Source organism: Desmodus rotundus, chromosome 4, assembly GCF_022682495.2.
Source record: "Desmodus rotundus isolate HL8 chromosome 4, HLdesRot8A.1, whole genome shotgun sequence".
NCBI lineage: Eukaryota > Metazoa > Chordata > Mammalia > Chiroptera > Phyllostomidae > Desmodus > Desmodus rotundus.
Window position 1 is genome coordinate 153,013,822 of NC_071390.1, and position 19,065 is coordinate 153,032,886.

Genomic DNA, 19,065 nt, shown 5'->3' on the forward strand with positions numbered 1-19,065 from the left:
AAAGAGAAGCTACTGCTTAATAGTACTTCCGTGAAAGACTCTCTGTGTTCAGAGTCTCATATGAGCAGTTGCATTTGATTCCTATCAACGATCTTGCTTTACAAGTATGGTTGCTGCAGTTGAGGGGTTAAGTAACTTGCCCAAGATCACACAGCTTTTAGGTGGCAGAGCATGAATAGATCTGATTCATTCGGGAGCTTGTCTCTGATCCCAGTCACGGGGCGGATGGCCTGTCTATTGTTAAAGGTGACATGATGAATGATTTCTGTGCCTAAGTTATTTACCAGTATTCTCAACTGTCCAAAGGTGCCTTTCTTACAGCCATTATGTATTTTCTGCTCCTTTCCTTATGGCTTAGTTCCCTCTTTTTACAAGCTCACTTCTTTACTAAAAGGCCAATTGGAGGATGGACTATTAAAAAACTCACAAAGGCTAAAGCTTTTGTTCTCTGCACTGTCTTGACAGTGCCTGGGGGTGATGTATCTTTGCAGACACAATTTCATGGTAAGTAATCAGTTATTTTTTTGTTTTGTTTTGTTTGCTTGTAAGTAAACACTGCTTTCTGGTTTTGTTGTTTTTTTGTCTGCATTTTTTGTAGAGATGCGTTCTCTTACTGAAAAATTAAGATGCTTATAAAAATATGAAATATCCTATCTGTATTTACTCTTGAATTATCAAAGTCCATGTTACCTGTAAGATTGGCAATTAGTTTTTCACACTTATTTACTTCATACTTGTTAGGTCCCGTTACAGAAGTAAAAACTGACATATACGTCACCAGCTTTGGACCTGTTTCTGATGTTGAAATGGTAGGTCACTGGGAAATTTCATGTACTATTTGAGGTTTAAAGAAAGAAGCAGGAAAGAAGGTGATTAGTATGTATTTTTGCTGAGTCACACAGAGTTTTATAAGAAGTAAGACATTGAATTTGCGTTTTAGCTTTAATGTTGGAGATTTTTTGGTTTGCTGTCATTCTCAACAAAGAAAAGAGCTTTCTTGTTACTCGTCTCCATGGCACAACCTCGTATGTCATGGTTTTTCCTTAGAAAATTATTGAAGAGAATAAATTAGTGCCTGTTATTAATTTTGGTATGACACTTTATATTATAGTACTAACTGCATGTACTGTTCCATGTTGGCTCAATTGCTCATGCCCCATCCCCACCTCCCCCTCCTCTCCCTCGCTTTCTCTCATGTTTAACGAACTTAGAACACCAAGCTCTAGTCAGGATAAAGTCATTCATTCAGTTGTGCTCTCTAGTATTAAATATGTTTTGTTTCAAGGTCCAATGGCCCACTTCATTTCTTTCCCTTGCAGAGCAAACCCTAGGCTCCTAGAGTAATTTTCATAAATGTTATGAATATAAAATTTCTTTCCATATGTTTTACTTTGTTTTAAAGAGATGCTTACAAATTTATGATTCATTATGTAATGATACTTGTTACACATTAACTAATTTTGTTGCCAGGTCTAAAGTAAAGTACAACTGTAATTACCTGGTGCTGGTAGGTTTATTAAATTATAGTTGTATTTCTGAATGATTCATAAGTATGGTAATTTAATAAATGTGGACGATTAAGGTATCAAGATGGATATAACATGCTTTCATTGCTGAGAATACTTTTGTTCCATTGATTTAAGAAAATTTCTGCTCCTATTAATTTAGTTTTAATTTGGGTAGTCTGTTTCATGAGTGGGAAAGAGGCTGGAATTGAATGTACTTTTTGCACATTTATGTGTAATCATCTGTGATTTGAATGTGTCATGAACTAATTCCCTAGGAGTACACGATGGATGTGTTCTTCCGACAGACATGGATTGACAAAAGGCTAAAATACGACGGGCCCATTGAAATTTTGAGATTGAATAACATGATGGTAACAAAAGTATGGACCCCTGACACTTTCTTCAGGAATGGGAAGAAATCTGTCTCACATAATATGACAGCACCAAATAAGCTTTTTAGAATTATGAGAAATGGCACAATTTTATACACAATGAGGTAGTCGTTTCTTCCTTCTTCCCCTTTTATCTTTTTTCTCCCTCCCTCGTTCCCTCCCTGCCTGCCTGCCCTCCTTCCTTCCTTCCTCCTTTCCTTCATTTTGGGATCTATAATTTTACTTTTGAAGAAAAAGTTGATTCCAATCATATTTTTCCATCATAGACTCACCATAAGTGCGGAGTGTCCCATGAGATTGGTGGATTTCCCCATGGATGGCCATGCATGCCCTTTGAAATTTGGGAGTTGTAAGTTACAATAAAATATTGTTAGAATTAATGATTATCTCATGTAAGCTTATAGTTATATATTTGCATGATTTTCCTTAATCCAACATTTAAATTTTTGTCCATGACAACAACTGTCCAAAATTTGACTTTTAGGAGACTGTTTATTATCTAATATATTTAAATAAAAAAGTAAAAATGATCCTCCTCCCCCCCAAAAAAACTTACTTCTACCAATAGCCTAGGTAGACTGATTGACTCATAAATAATAGGTTAATCATCAGTGGTGGAGTTTAGGGAACTCTGAGCTCCTTGGTTGATGGTGTAGCATAGCAAGTATAAATAATTTTGTTCGTTTTGTTTTGTTCTGTCTCAAGCAGAGTCCTTTTTGGCAGACTTGAAAATAAAAGGCCAAAGAAGATTCAGGGCTTCTTGACAGAGCATAGATTAGAACAATATGAGCAGCATTGTTAGTTTCAAAGTGGCTGAAGCCTGACAAAGGCATAGTAGACCTGCGGTCTGATTTGTAGACAGAACCAGGTAACAGAGTGCCTTCGGAAGGTTTAAATAAGGAATGTGGCTTCTGTGACTGACATGTCCCAGTTTCACACCAGCTCTTCTATGGAGCATGGATTGCAGAGAGGCTCCAGCGGAAGCTGAGAAGAGTTGGAGACTATTCATTTAGTACAAAGATGGCAGTGGCTTAGACCCCGAGAGCACTAGAGCAGAAGCTGGGAGATGGATGGATTTGGTATGTATTGTGGGGATGAGGCCAAGGGGGTGAAATGACTGTGTAAGAAAGAATATGGAATTCCTTTCCCCTAAGCACCCTTCTCTGAGATGGCAGCAAAATTTGATTGCCTCTTCTAATGTCTGCCTCAAATACTTGATTTAATCAGAATCTGCCAAAAATAGATGCTGGTTTTTACTATTGCTTCAGATTCTTAGTCTCACTGATTGTGAAACTTGCCTGCTGTTATCATTGCTCACTGCTTAACTTAATGGGAATCAGCAGTCAGCATTCTTTTTATAACCTCTGGTAAGCACAGTATTCATGGGCTAACTTGCAGCTAAAGACAGTCACTTGCTCCCTGACCAGTGACTTACTGAGAGAAGGTAAAAACAGAAAATACGTAGAGGGAAAGGCGATCTCTCTGGGGCCGGAATTAAAATCTATGTGTGCTATTGTAATTGAGATTTCACCCAGATCGTTCACATCTCGGGGTTTATCTTTCCCACTCGTTTCCTCCCCACCTCCCACCCCCCTTCCATCCCCAGTCCTCACAGAAAGCACTCTTCAGAGTGACTTGAAAATAGTTCGTGCTCAATAAAGACGTGCTCAAATCAAGAAATTGCTCCTTGGAAGTTGATGTTTAGGGGCTGGGAATTAAAATGAAGGATACATATTTTGATCACCTTTAACCATTTCACCCACCCCCCACCTCCGGCCTCAAATATTGAATTATTAAGAAAATGATTATTCTAGCAAGGTAGGCTAGGCCAGACAAGGCCACCTGATTTAAAATACCATGGGCAGGAACATAGTATTTGGGGACTTTAAAGGTATGATTAAGCTTGAATATACTTCAGGAAATCAATGGTCACGCATATCGGTATACTGCTGAATTACAACACAAGCCTCATGGTTTGTTTTGCTAAGTCATCTGTAAAAATAGTTTCCATAGGTATCAACTCCTTTTGTAGAATTAAACAATTCCACCGAGGACCTATTGTGCTCCAGCCATTTTAGGGAGGCTTGTGGAGGGTAGTACACAACTTACCGTGGTTCTTTTGAACTTACTTGTGTGTGAGCCAAGCTCTCTGTTCTGGGTAGACCGATAAGCAAGCAGCTGGTCTCCATTTGCATTGAACATGGAATGATAGAAAACAGGCTTAAATTGCTGCTGGGAGGGATTGCTAAAGATGGAAGGGAAAATGTCCTGATTGTAAGGGTTCAAAGGTAGTGGAACTGGTTGTGTAATTATTTTCCCTGGAGAGTTTTACACACAGCATAGCCCGTTGCCACTGTAACACAATTCCCAAACAGCATGGGTATTGCCCAAAAGCAGAGTCTGGAATAGATGACTCCTGCAGAACTCTCCCAACAGTAGAACTTATTTTTGTTGTTATTCTTGTTGTTGTATTATAGGCAGCATTTCGTATGTTTCTATTTGGCAGAGCTGAATTAGAATTGAAGAAGTTAATATTGTTGAAGCCTTGGAATTGAGTTGGAATGGAAATAAGTAGTAGTGTGACTACTTTTTTGGGGGGGAGGTTATTATTTCTGCTTTTCAACTGCTTATTATATGGAAACGTATCTATGTGCATGGATGCAGGTATAGCATTTTAGTTGCTTTAGTCTCTCCAATTTTTTGGCTTAAAAACAATACATATGTAAGGCTGTTTATTTAATCTCTATGGTGTTCTAATCTTAAACATGTTGAAATAAATCATAGTAATTATTGTTTTCATTTATTCCATCTTTCTTGAACAAGTGTGGTATTCTTGAGTGCTGCCCACTGATCAGTGCAGATGACAAAGGAACACTGACTCTAACCACATCCTGTGCTCTTATTCAGATGCTTACCCGAAGAGTGAGATGATTTATACCTGGACAAAAGGTCCTGAGAAGTCAGTGGAAGTTCCGAAGGAGTCCTCCAGCTTAGTTCAGTATGACTTGATTGGGCAAACTGTATCAAGTGAAACCATCAAATCCATTACGGGTGAGATGTTTAATGATTAAAGTCAACATGTTACTTAGCATTAGCAATGGGGTTTTGTCCTAGCTTTTTCATGGCAAAATCTATCAGGGGTGTCCAAACTGTGGCCCACGGACTGCATGCGGCTCAGGATGGCTGTGAATGCAGCCCCACACAAAGTTGTAGCTCTACTTAAAACATTATGAGATTCTTTTGTGATCATGTGTCACAATGTATTTAATGTGTGGCCCAAGACAACTCTTCTTCTCCCAGTGTGGCCCAGAGACACCAAAAGGTTGGACACCTCTGGTAGTGTTTTCATGGGACAACAGAAAGATTTCAGAAGTACAAGTGATGCATAAATCACAGTTCAGAATTTTTAAATTTATACCTATAATCTTAGATTAAAATAAATTCTGAATTACTTAGGTGTGAGATGGTTTTCTTCAGAAAAAAATTCAGTAATCAATTATATTAAAATTATTTTTAACAGAATTCTGAGACAGGAAGTCTGACCACTGATTTTTGGACACGAGATTTTCTTCTTTCTGTGGTTCTTTCCCAAAATCTTTTTTTATTAAAATCTTGCTTTACAAAGTAAAAGCAAAATATAAAGCTTAGTTATAAAATACATTAAGGGTAAATGTTAAAGCTGTCATGTGGGTGGATGGATGATTATCATTGATAATTCTTAGTCTGTATTTGATTTTAAAATGTGAATAGAAAGAATTATAGGATTTAATGTTTACCTTATTTAAGGGCAAAAGTTATTTGCTTGTTCTGAAAGTATTTCTTACATATACAATATTGGCAGGGAAAAAGTATTTTTTGAAACATTCAGTTATTAGCCTGCAAGTGAGATTGAAAACAAGTGGGAATTGAGACTTCTGAATCTCGGGTTGTACAGTCTGAGAATGAGGCTACTGACTCCTAAGTCACTCTCAATATATTCCCTTTAGATTGAACATTAAACATATTTAACAACAGCTACCAGATGTCTTATGGTTTGTTTTTCTTATTCGCTTTTTAGATTTTATCTAAGTGCCAGTAAGACATTCTTGGATTTGGGGATGTTGTGCAGGGTCCAGCACAAATAATACCCCTTTTTATTACAAAATCATAACCATGTAATTCTGCAACATAACAGTATAACACTCAAGCACACCATATGACATTTTAGGTGAAATGTTCAAATTAAAACTATAAATTATTATACCCGTATTATTACCCTACCAACCACATTCAAGCAGGCCTTATTTCTGCTGGACCCTGTATATGGCTCTATGTTATATTTGTCTCATTTTATTTTTTCTTTATATAAATAACATTTAGAAATGTAGCTCTTTCCTAAAAGTAAGTCTGAAAGGCAGCATATGTATATATATAATGTATATATGTATATTTCATTTTTTTTAAAATTTAAGCTTTATATGTGTGTATATATCTATTTCCTACTGATTTTGGATAAAAGATTAAATTTTCTCTTAAAAGATGCTGAAAATGAAAGCTAATTTCTTCCACATTACTAGCCCTTTAAAATAAGAAGCACTGTAAAAATTTCTCAAGAGTTATAACTTACTTTCTTAAATTGCTTAGCCACTATGTAGAACATATTTCTCCATGTTTGTTTGCTGTGTACAACAGATCACTGCTTTGCCTGGAACGCTTTCTGTTAGCCTGAACTATGAGTGTGAAGCCATTGAGTAACCGGCTGCAGAACCAGTAACGCATTTTCGTCATGTTTTATCTGTAGGTGAATACATTGTTATGACAGTTTACTTCCACCTCAGACGGAAGATGGGCTATTTTATGATTCAGACGTACATTCCGTGTATTATGACAGTGATTCTTTCGCAAGTTTCCTTCTGGATAAATAAGGAATCAGTCCCAGCCAGGACTGTATTTGGTAATTGCAATTTATTTCTTGGGTATTTTTGTTCACATTACATTTTGCTTGTGATTTCAGGGGAATAGCTCTTAGATATCATTTCTAAGAAAATATTAAACAGTAATATATCAGGCTATGCTGAGTAAAGAATCATATAAGCTTTCATTTTTTTATCTAGCCAATACAAAGTAATAAGGCCTGAGGGAATATGGGCAATTCATCCCTTCCTCTGGGCCACTTTCGTCTTATTGAGACCAGGCAGGTAAAGACCACGTGTGAATCTGGATATAATTTCACTTTTGGTGGTGGTCTTGGGCTCCTAGCCTAATGCTGTGTAACTGAATTAAACTTATATGTAGGTATTAAAATAAAATACACTGGGAGCTTAAAATAAAGCAAATAAAATTCATGGCTGAATGACTATGAAAGCCAAGAATCATTTGCTTTTTAATGAACAAGAACAAAAGGTTTAAATGCATTGAGTCAGAATGTATTTATTATATGCTTAGCTTATTAGCTCATTGTTATGTCCTATCTACATTTTTTTCTGAACACAACATACTTTTTTATTTTTACAGTGGCTTTTCATATATTATACTCTAAACTATATGACGTCCAGAACACACAAGTTTTAAATTTTTATAGCTGTTAAATAAGTCTTTTACATATCAGTCGGGCTTTTAAATAAAATTAGTTATGCTATTTATTTGATTGAATATATTTCTCCCTTTTTTTCCTGTTGATTGTGAGTAGCAAAATCGTTCAGTAGTGGTATGGGAAGGAAAGCAATCAGAATTTCTCTGGAATGGAGGTGCAGTTCTCACAAGGGATATCCGTCAGTCTTCCCTGCTGTTCTACTTGGTAGGATCAGAGCCATGGCGTAATGGCCCTTATCACAAAGAGCGGAAGGGGTGCTTGTAAGAAGGACCTAGGGAGGGTGGTGGGAGCTTCTCATCCCACCTCCCCATCCTATTAGAAAACTGATAAAATGTTATCTTGGTGTCTTCAGTGGATGTGGATGTGGGGATGTTTTCCATAGACAGCCCCCAACACACACATACCTTTTATCTTAGAAAAGGTATTGAAATCCTCCTGGAGAAACACACAGAAGGGGCAGCTGTGGGGGGCGGGGAGCAGGATATGACCTTAGGAAGGCGGTGGGCATGTGTAATGGCATAAACTACTTCACAGAGCTGTGAGGGTTCAGTTATAGAATAATGGCACATTATAGGCATTGAAAAATAGGTGTGAAAGAGAGCAAACAACAAATCTAAGTTTTGGGCTACGATAGGTTGGGATTTAGAACTCGAATAGGTTACTTATTTTCTGTATCCATAAAATTGTGAAAATGCATCTCTTCTTCACAGACTAGTGAGAATTTAGATTTATGTGTAGGATTCGTACCGGGTACACTTCGACCCTGTTAGTTACTCTCCCAAACCTCTGACACACATGTAGGGGTGGTTAATTTTGTTCTGAATTGATTTCCTTGATTTTGTGTTGTTTTTAAAGAAAACATTGTTTGTTGTGTAGGAACAGCACTGGGCTAAGTTATCTCATTTATCTCATGTAGTGCTCATACTAACCTTTTTACACCTCATGTGCAGAAGTGGCCTGACTGGACAGGAAGTACCTGCTGAGGCTGAGCCCCAGATCAATGTCCCTTAGCTGCTCTACAAATCATATTAACATTTCAGGAACTATAGTCATTGAAAAGTAAAAATAAAATCACTTGTATACATATTGTTTTCATTTTTCTATGGCCCTAAAGAACTACTAGAACAGAAAATACTGACCCATTATTGGTGCCTCTGTTGAAGAGGTGATAGTGTCATAGAGTCGACTCTGGGACCAGGCAGCCTAGGTTCTAACCCCAAGGTCTACCACTTATTAGCTGTGAACCTCCAAACAAGCTGTGAACCTCTGCTTGTTTCCTCATGTGTTAAAACAGGATGAAATCCTCAGGGTTGCTGTGTGGATTGAGTTAACTTGGATAAAGCACTCAGAACATTGCCCACCACACGTGAATATTATTTATCTTCATTTGAGAATTACTACTTGACACTATAACGTGAATGTTCTCTGTATTTTGTCACTGTTTGATAAGCTTTGAATGCTTTCTTGGTTGGCTACAAATTGGTAGCCACTGTTTGGTCTAACATACCCCCAAACAGTAGAAATGTCCAGTGCTGTGGGGAGGGATCACATTGACTACAGCTGTACCTACCCAACATTTCCTATCCAGAGAAGACACTAAGAAAATTCATCAGTGTATATTAAAGATACTTGTAATATTATTAGTAATGATTGTAAGATTTATCATATTCTGATAGGGGTCATCTTATTTCATCTTTACAATAACTCATTGAGGTAGGTGTTATTAATATTTATGAATCAGGAAAATGACTCAAATAGATTACGAAACTTGTACAAAGTTACACACTTAAAAGTGATGGACCCAAGACAATTTCTTTCTAACTTTGGGAATTCTGCCATTTCTCCTGTGACATTTGACCTTCATAAGAAGATACGGGGGCTTGTGAAAAACTTCAGAGCTGCTGAGTGAGAGTGTGTGGATATGCACTGAAGATAATTTGTGGGTAGCTTTTTCAGTTCGAAATGTGACATTTGCCTCTGTCTTGTGCTCATGTGCCAAGACACACTGGTTTCGATTGACCAGGTAAATTATGCCCAGCAATGAAGTCTTCCAAAAACTAAGATATGCCAACATGGTAATAATTAGACTGTTCAATGAGGCTCTTAGGATGGTATTTTCCTGAGAAAGTTAAGTTTTAAGTATTTGAGGGGCATTAGCAATCTATTTCACATGAGAGTTAGGTAAAAAAGTAATTTTGTGCTGGTATTTATCTTCCTTCATTCTTGTTTTCCTCTTTATTCAGGAAGAGAATTTACTGGGTCAGGTATACACTAGAGATCATACAAAGGCAAAACTAAAAAAAAATCAATTTAAATATGAAAAGTGGAGTGAGCTAAATTCTCTCCAAGGGCCTTCTATATCCAAAGTTCTATACCTCTGAGTTTTCTAACTATTCTCATATAGTAAAACATTAAACCTGAGTAAATGCCAACTGGTATATCTAAATCATTCCTAGTTCATTTTTCTAGGAGTGGGCAGCAGGAATTTTACACTTGTGGACAGCATTAACCTACTCTTAGATGTCCTCTCCAAGCTCCTGGGCCAATCAATATGCTGCATATTCAGCATTCTAAAAACAGGAACTGGCATTGATACTTGAATGTGTCAGAAATATTCTATGGTTATTGAAATGTGTTCAAGGGTAAGTGCCAGCTAAGCCGTTTAAACAGATGCACTGTCTTCCTAGATGCAGCAGGGAATCCATGGCTTCTTATCTGAAGGGTTGGCTTCTGTTTGTTATTCCACTGGTATTTATTTGACCAAATGCCCCACTTAAACCAGGTAGAATAAGAATATCCCTGTCACACTCACACTAGGAGTTCTTTAAATTTGAACTCCAGGCAGAGAGAACTTTTTAATGTCTAAAGGAATGGGTGCTACAAACACTTAGTCAATTGTTTATGCCAGTTGTTTTTCCAATTTTGCCAACAGTCATAAAATATGAACTATACACTTTACAAACTTTGAAAGCAAGTTGGTTTAAAATAAAGGGAATAGAAAGTGGCCACATAGTCAACATTTTTTTTGCATTGATACCTACAGCATCATTTAATATCTTCATAATCTTGGTGACCTACCCCTTGGTGATCTACCCCTTAACAGAATGTAATTTGGGGATTCATAGCTCAATATTCTGCTTACTTGAATTAATAAGGTAATGAGGACTAACCATACAATAGCAGGAGAAGATGAAGAGTACTATTTTTGGTCCTCAGGATAAAGTGTTCTATTACAAAAGAAATAAAATGTACAAAGCAACATTTCAAAGTTGCTTATATATGATTTACGTGGATTTGTTGTTGTTGTTATAACATTATGGTAGAATTTTTTGAGTTCTTGTTAGTATTATTTATTTAAACTGAATTCTTCAAAATTTATTTCCAAGTACTTTCCATATAATATCTATGATATTAGAGAAAATATACCTAAGAAAGTTGTCAAATATTCTTGAATACTTAATAGGCCATTAAACTTAACATATTAAGAATAAAAAAAGCTGATTTATCTTCAAACTTTGTAGCTAAAATTTTTCAAAATTAATTTAGGGTTTATTCAATACATCTCCTAGCCAGTATGGGAATGGTGTCATTTTTTTTCTGAGATTTTAAAAGGAGGCCTTACCTTTTAGGTCTTTTTTCTGAAACAAAGTCCAATAAATTCATAATATTGCATTTTCATAGGATTTAGGTATCTATATGTTTCATCAAATAAACACATTTTAAAATCTATTTTATACTAATAATGCTAAAAATATCACAAAATATTTTTGGAGGGGAATACAAGCAAATTGTCAAATTCTATTCACTGTATAGTTCATAAAATGTTTTAAGATCTATAGCTCATATACTGCACAGTTGCTCTAATTTTTCATGTTCTAAACATTGACAATTCAAAAGGGACCGGAGAGAAAATGGATTGGTGAGGAGCTGGAAAAAATGAGTTTTTATTTACTGTGCATTTATCATGTGCCTGGCATTATGTAATACATTATGGTAAATCCTGAAGCAATGTTTGACACTTGCTCTCACGGGGGCTCTGCCCAATAAAGTTGTGGGAACAAGGCTTATGTGCATGGGACAATTAGGAAATATACAGCAGACTATAATGCTGAGGTGAGAAGACAATATGATTTCTACCTAAATCAAAATATTATTTCTTTATTGTTGCATGAGGCTCCTACTCTCTTCAGTTTAACATATGCAGTTTGGATTTCAGCGAGGGATAGCCATGGATCGGAATACGTAGTTTAGATGCCTTCGTTATTATTATTGTTGTCATCATCATCATCATCATCCCCAAACAATTAAGGAGCAATCATAGGCATTATACAGAGTGAGCTTAGATGAAAATAGTAAATCCTCTCAGGAATTTCCAGGATTAACTAGATAACATGGATTAGACATAAAGATAGACAAAAATAGACATCTGTAATACTTCATTTCTCTACAGTTCCAAGGGCAACTGGAATTTTTCCATTGAGAATGGGAAGTAATCTTTTTCCAGGCTGAGGAAAAGGCTTTCTTGGAGGTGATATACTTCAGAAGCCTACTAATGGAAGAAAAATACCTCTATTCTTGTAAATATTTTCCTCCTAACCACATATTGATGGTTAATAGATGTCTAATATTTTTAAAACCAGATTGTTCTAGAAATCTATTTTTCTCAGGAGTATACCTTTATTGTTTTGTATAAATTAAGGTCTTTCACAACTAATAAATTATTTTAATTCAATAGGTAATATTTGGTTAAAGATCATAAGTATCTACAACTTGTGCTTTTTCTGGTAGTGATGCTCAATAGCAGGTGGGCCATGTCTACCACAGGAATTCTGATGCTCTGATTTTTCATGCTTCCAACTTTCCACTCTTGGTTGAGAATCAATACGTCAATGAGCAGCACTTCCTGTAAGGTGTATGTGTTGAGCTTCTTGGGTATGTTGGCTCAGATACAATATATGCTACGTGCCGGTGCCTTCCACACTTTTAATCATTATGGCAAACCCAACAGATAGATATCAAACGAAGTCCAATGAGTTTTCATAACTTAATCCAAGTCACAATGGAAAAGCCCATACAAATTCTACTGAACCCCTTGGATTAGAATCCTCCATCAAAGATGATTTAGTTTGAATTATAAAGTCTGTTACCCCACCCACCACAACCAAATCCCTAGATTTGTTTGTTTGCTTGTTTTTACATAGAGTTGATGGTAAAGTATTTTGTCTCTTTGCTCTTTTGCTTTGAAGGAATAACCACAGTCCTCACCATGACCACACTGAGCATCAGTGCGCGGCATTCTTTGCCTAAAGTGTCCTATGCTACTGCCATGGATTGGTTCATAGCTGTCTGCTTTGCTTTTGTATTTTCTGCCCTTATTGAGTTTGCTGCTGTCAATTATTTTACCAATGTTCAAATGGAAAAAGCCAAAAAGAAGAAATCAAAAGCCCTCCAGGAAATTCCAGCTGGTCCAGTGTCGAAAGAAAAGCATCCTGAAGCACCTCTGCAGGTATTTGACTTAATCTCCTTCAATTTAGAATTTGAATTTTTTGGTCAAATTTACATGGCCAAGTGAAAAAATGAGAACTTGAAAATAGCAATTTGTAAGTCATTTAAATATCCAGGAAAATATGAAATGGTAATTATAAGTTTAAACTTTAAAACTGTGATTAATGGCTTAAAAATTAAACAGCCTTGGATGAGCCAGATAGTGCTGGTTGTTTGGAAGTTCTTTTCAAAATTAAAAGTTTTTGACAGAAAGGGGCAACATCTTCTGTATACTAATTAGAGGGACCTATGTATATCTTTGAGTGGGTCGGAAATGTGTTTTAGTAGAGTTCATTTGCTGTGGATGATATTAGGCTCTTCCACGAGACAGCGAGGAAAGTGTTCCAAAGACCCACACACAGGAGATTGTGGGGTGGCAAAGTGGTTTATTCACGTGGAAGCCTTCCCCTGGGTTTCTAATGCCCCGTCTCCCTCCATCCCACCATGGTAAATCAGGGCCAGAAGCAGAGTCAATGCCCAGACATCCTGTGCCATGCCAAGGCTAGTTCGGGCCCCGTCTTTCTCATCCAGCTAGCTTAGCTTGCATTCCTGGCTGTGATCTGTCGCTGGGCTGAGGTATTCAGGCTCCCACCTGGAGCCTGCATGTGAATCTACACAGCCATCAGCCACCCGGTTGCTGAAACCACATGGCTGTGGAGAGAGGATGTGCAAGTCACAGGCCAAGTACTGGTCATGAGCAAGAGAGAGAACATTTTGCTCTCCTAAAATTATATTAACTTGGGTTTGGGATGGACCAGGTGCTTTATCAATACACAGTTACTTTCCAAATTTTTGTGGGTTTTCGATAGGCCTACGTCCTAGTTACACTGACAAGCCTCTTTGGTCCAATACTTCTTCCTGTGCCCCTCAACATTCCTGTAATGGAAGGGGAAAGGGAGAAGCGTTAATCCCCTTGGCAAGTGTGAAGCTGTAGCTTCCTGGTGAAGCTAACAGGCTTATGCTCCCCAGTTCATTAAGCTCAATGTCTAATTCCCTTTGCTCTCCTCCTTTAAATAAATTAATATCGATTTAACTACTGATGGTAACACATTGAACAAAGTGAAGCAGAGGTTCTTATGGCTCTATACTAGAACTACCCCATGGGGCTAGGTAGGACTTGTGCCCTTGTATTAAAGGAGAAAATAAAATCAATAACCAAGAAAGACCAATAGGTATAGTTGATTACATTCAAGAGTAAGAATTCTTGTTGTAAAGGGACAGAGCCAAAACGATCTGGAAACCTAACAAGAGCTTCTGTAATTTACACTGGATGCATAAGTGATTCTGTGATTAAAAAAAATTAAAGTGACCTGTTCTTTATGGACTTCAGTTGTACAAAAATAGCAAGATCATAATGAAAATGAGAAAGCAAACAGGAAGTCCTCCCCTTCCCCCTTGTCCTCCCAGGATATTCTGCGCTCTCTCTCTTTTTCACTCTCCCTCATTCAGCTCCTGCTTCTTTCTTGATCAGCAAAGTGTCTGTGGTCACTTATACATAGTTTTACTGTAGTTGCCAGAAATGGTAGTTTGAAACTTCTTTTGTTTGTATGTGCCCAAATCAAAGTATGTATAAATTATCAGCTTTATTTTCTATAAGTAATAACTCATTCTCTTACTTACTCATTCATTCCTTCTTTTTTCCCCATTCATTTAACAAATATACATTTAAAACCAATGAGGTGCCAGACCCTGTTTATGGTCTGAGAATCAAATGTGTATACCCTCCCATCCCCAACAGAATATCCTACACTATGGAGCTTACATTTAAGTATGTAGGACAGAGAAAGGGAGACAGGTGATTTTTAAAAAGACAAGAACTGAAATGCTTGGTGTGGTCCAGGGTAACAGCACTATGACAGTGCTGAAGGAAGGACTCAAGCAGTGTGAGCAGGATGGGATTCCTTTCAGAACACAGTGGTCAGGGAAAGTAAGTTCTCCAGGAGAAGAGGAGAGTTTAACAAATCAGGTTTGGTGTTCATCCCGGCAGGGATTCACTGTTTGGGTCCTAAGTTTATAACTCTGCTCCTACAAAGCCTTGGGCAGTGGTTCTCCTAGAATGGCTTGTGAGCTGGTAGGAAAATTACTGCTCTCCCATTAAGTAAGTCTGGATAGCTTACATTTTTTTCTATCGATATTCACCTTATCGAGATTTTCAGAATTATTAGAATGGATTTAGTATACTATTTTTAGTTAGAAAAACTTGGTAGAAGAATTCTATTTATTGTTTCTCTTTTAAAAATATTAACTCCTGGATATGTTATTTATTTACTGTTTCTGTTTTCTAATTAATCATTCATAATTTATTTTAATTCCACCTTTCTGCAGGCTAATTCTGTTACTCTTTTCCCTGCTTCTTGAGTTTCATTCTTATTTTCACTTTTTATTTAATAATAAAGTTTTCCTTTATTACAATGAGATTTCTTTGCATATAGCTTTGACCATACTCATAACTTAAAAAACTATTGTTCAATTATAGTTTTTTATTTTTTTTTACTATTGTCCAATTACAATGCATCTTTTGATATGTGATATTATCATAGTTATTTGCTAAATATTCTACAATTATGTTTCTGGTTTTCTCTATAGGCTAAGAATTATTTGGAATAAAATATTGAAGTTTCCCGATAGGATTTCATTTGCTTATTTAGCTCCAGTGTTTATTTTTAGTTCAGAAATGTCAACTGTACAGATTTGAATGTTATTGACATTTTTCTTACACCCTGAGTGTGCTGATAGCTTGTAAGTGTTTGATGGCTGTGTGAAAGAGTTGGTTTTTAGTTATGAAATCAACTTACTTAAAATAATATTATTTCTCCCTCTTAATCAGCCACCTCTTTTTTTTTAATCTTTCAAATACCAAAAAAGATATAAAAAATCCTCTTACTAATAATATGATTATGTGGGATTTTAACTGCTTTTGTTTTATACACTTTGATATTATGATATTCAACATATAAAGATTCATAACTGCTGTATTTCCATATCAGTCTATGCATTTAATCATAAAATAACCTTTTCTTGCCCTATATTATACCTTTCCCTTTAATTCTATTTGGCTTGCTTATAATACAGTATATTAAAATATAATTTCTTAATATTAGGTTTTGTAATATATTTTTATTGCTAAATTTTCCTTATTCTTTTGTTGCTCATGTACTTTGGAAGCTATGTATCATACTTTTATATTACTAGTGGTTAACTTCAAGTTTTAAAACAACATATTTCTTTTACGATTTTCTAGTAATGCTGAAATTCTAAAATATACTGAGTTTCCCACATAGTTTATGAACTCCCTCTAGACCCAGGATTACTCCCATTCAAAGATTCTGGATGTAGAGACCATATATATATATATATATATAATTTCTGTTTATATGTATAATAGTATATAATATCATACATATAATTTCTATTTATAATGAATTGCTGTAGTTCTCTTTTTCGTTTTTGCAAAGTTTTGAGACTCCTTGCACTATTGTTGCACTGGAATATTATAAATACTTAAAAAGACTACTTAATCAAAGTAGAACTATTCTGCAGGATTTCCAAAGGTGAGACTGAAACCAATACTATTTTATTTACTCTTTGAAATCTCTCTCTCTCTCTTTTAAATTGTTGACACTATTGCAGATGTCCCCCAATTCCCCTCCTTTGTCCCCCTCCACCCAGCTCCTCACAGGCATTCACAGTGCTGTCTGTGTCCGTGGGCTACGCACTTATGCATGTATGTTCTGTGGGTAACCATATTGACTATAGCAATTGTCACTGATGATAAGTGTTTGGATGAGCACATCCAACTGTCTAAGTCTACTTTGATTCAGTAACTCCTGTTGGCAGCATGGGCCCAGTGCTGTGTGCAAATGGACTAATCAAAGTCAGGAAGATGCAATTTGTTTGTACAGGGCATAGGGTCAGAGAATTTAAGGGTTGGAAAGGAATTTTATGATAAATGTCAAAATATACAGCATATGCTTTATGTCCTCTACAAGTGGGACTATGTATGTGTGATAACTTAGGTCTCCACAGCAGTTTACTTGAACAATGTCAATGTTCTAAAGACAGTGATTAATGGGTTGGCCTAACCATCCCCCTGACTCCAGATTGCTGCCACAGCACAGGCAGCTTTGGAGTGTCAGTTGTCTTTGTATGGCTTCAGCATCAAATTGAAGGTGGAAGACATATTAAAATTGAGGGAGTGAGAAGGAAAAAAAGATAAATAAGGAGAGGGAAACAAGAAGGGGAAGGAGTATGCTAAGAGAAAGATTTTCAAAGATGTTACTGGAAAGAAATGTCCTAAGAATTTCATAGATTTGGAGTTTCGGTAAAGATTCTAATCAGATAGGTGACATGTGCTTATTCAAATACGTGCTCTAACTTGTATGGCTATTTACTGATTCGATTGATGTTGCTTTTGTTTAAAATGCGTTTAAACTCCACCTTTGGAATTGCCTTCACAGTCTATATGACATCTGGTAATTTGTTAGTCCTTTGGTTAACCTCAGTAGTGGTTTAATTCATTGTTACTCTCTGAGACCTATAGACTGTTAATGGCCTGGCAGAGCTTTATAGTGACCATTTTTATTCTTTGAAAATTGGAAAGAAGGTTGATTGGCAGCATCTAAAGCAGCGATGGGCAGCTCGAGTATGTCTTTGAGCATCTCAGGAGGCAAAAGCAGCTGTTCTCTTTCGGCTCAGCATTACTTTCTGCCTTCGACTCTACCCTTTCACTATTGAGCTGAGGTCCGTTCTTGTGGTTTTACTCTTCCATACCCTTACTAGTTCTTAGAGTGACTACTGTTTCACTAATGCAGGTGATTTGGACTAGTAGAATGTTTTGAAATCTAAGCAACTATAAAATACAAAGGAAAGATTTCTTAATGAAATCATGTTTTAAAAAGTCACTTGAGAATGCAATATATTCTATGGTCCTTGTTCAGTCAGAAAGTATGTACTAATATGTGCATACTGTATCTTGAGAAAAAACTGTGATATAATAATTAACATCACCTGAGCTCTTAAAATGTGTTAGGTACTATGTGATATGCTTTAATGTATTGAGTAATTTTGAGCTCACAAGGGCTATTTTACAGATGAGGAAACTGAGGCTTACAGTTGTTAAGAAATGGTAAACTCAATATTTAAATTAATTCAACTGTGTCTGAGTTCAGAGCTTGTCCTCTGAAAGTGTACTTTTTAGTATTTAATTGATGATATGTCTATAAAGAAGATGTTAAATATATAAAATAGACTAACACAGTCTTTTGTTAATATTTCTATGAATAAATAACAATAGCAAAATACTCTGAATACTTTACATATGCCAGTAATAACAACTTGTACAGATTGTATCTCTATATATCATTTAATTCTTAAAATTTATATATGTTCTATTTTTATCCGTGTCTTAACTAGTGAGAATATTAATGAGTAGTGATCAAGTAATCTGCCAAAGGTCATCTGTCTGGTGAGTGGCAGGGTCGAGCCCGCAAACCCTATATTTTAAGCCTTCAGCCTAATGACTGATGAGAAATTTGGGGTGAGGGAAATGGAGGTTGAGATGGCTGGTGATGGCATCATTTACCAGGATAGAGACGGGCAAGATGCACATTTAGTGAAGAAGCTAACTGGCTCAAATTTAGATGAGTAGAAATTTTCCTAGTAGAACATTTTCTCCTATCCCAAGATAATGATGACCATTTTTTAAAACTACAAGTGCGTACTTCTCCACTGCTTACCTTTTGTTCCCCATCTACCTATTTTTTGTCTATTCTTTCCACTGTAACTATTCTTCATGAACTTTTCAATTTTAAAGCATCCATATTTCTAGAATTAGATATTTTATCTGCTTGAAGTTTTTAAGAAACAGGCAGTATAAAAAGATAATATATAAATAATTTCAGGTACATTTTGAATTCCATAATGTAAGAGCACTCAGGGGAACCTCCTTTTTTACTATCCATCCTTCAAAATCAAACTCTTGCCTTATGTTCCATATTTGGCTCATCCCGACTGATCTCGAGGATCTGAGGGATAGGGTCTCAAGGATCCA

The 19,065-nt window shown here is 36.3% G+C and overlaps 1 protein-coding gene across 1 annotated transcript in view; it reads left to right on the forward strand.

The window, feature by feature from the left end:
- Positions 1-19,065, forward strand: part of GABRA4 (gamma-aminobutyric acid type A receptor subunit alpha4) — a 66,120-nt gene that overhangs the window by 13,876 nt on the left and 33,179 nt on the right. Inside the window, exons 3-8 of the mRNA XM_024573768.2 lie at positions 742-809; positions 1,784-2,004; positions 2,167-2,249; positions 4,808-4,951; positions 6,681-6,833; positions 12,719-12,978. Coding sequence (XP_024429536.1) covers positions 742-809; positions 1,784-2,004; positions 2,167-2,249; positions 4,808-4,951; positions 6,681-6,833; positions 12,719-12,978 — 929 coding nt within the window. The remainder of the gene's footprint in view (positions 1-741; positions 810-1,783; positions 2,005-2,166; positions 2,250-4,807; positions 4,952-6,680; positions 6,834-12,718; positions 12,979-19,065) is intronic.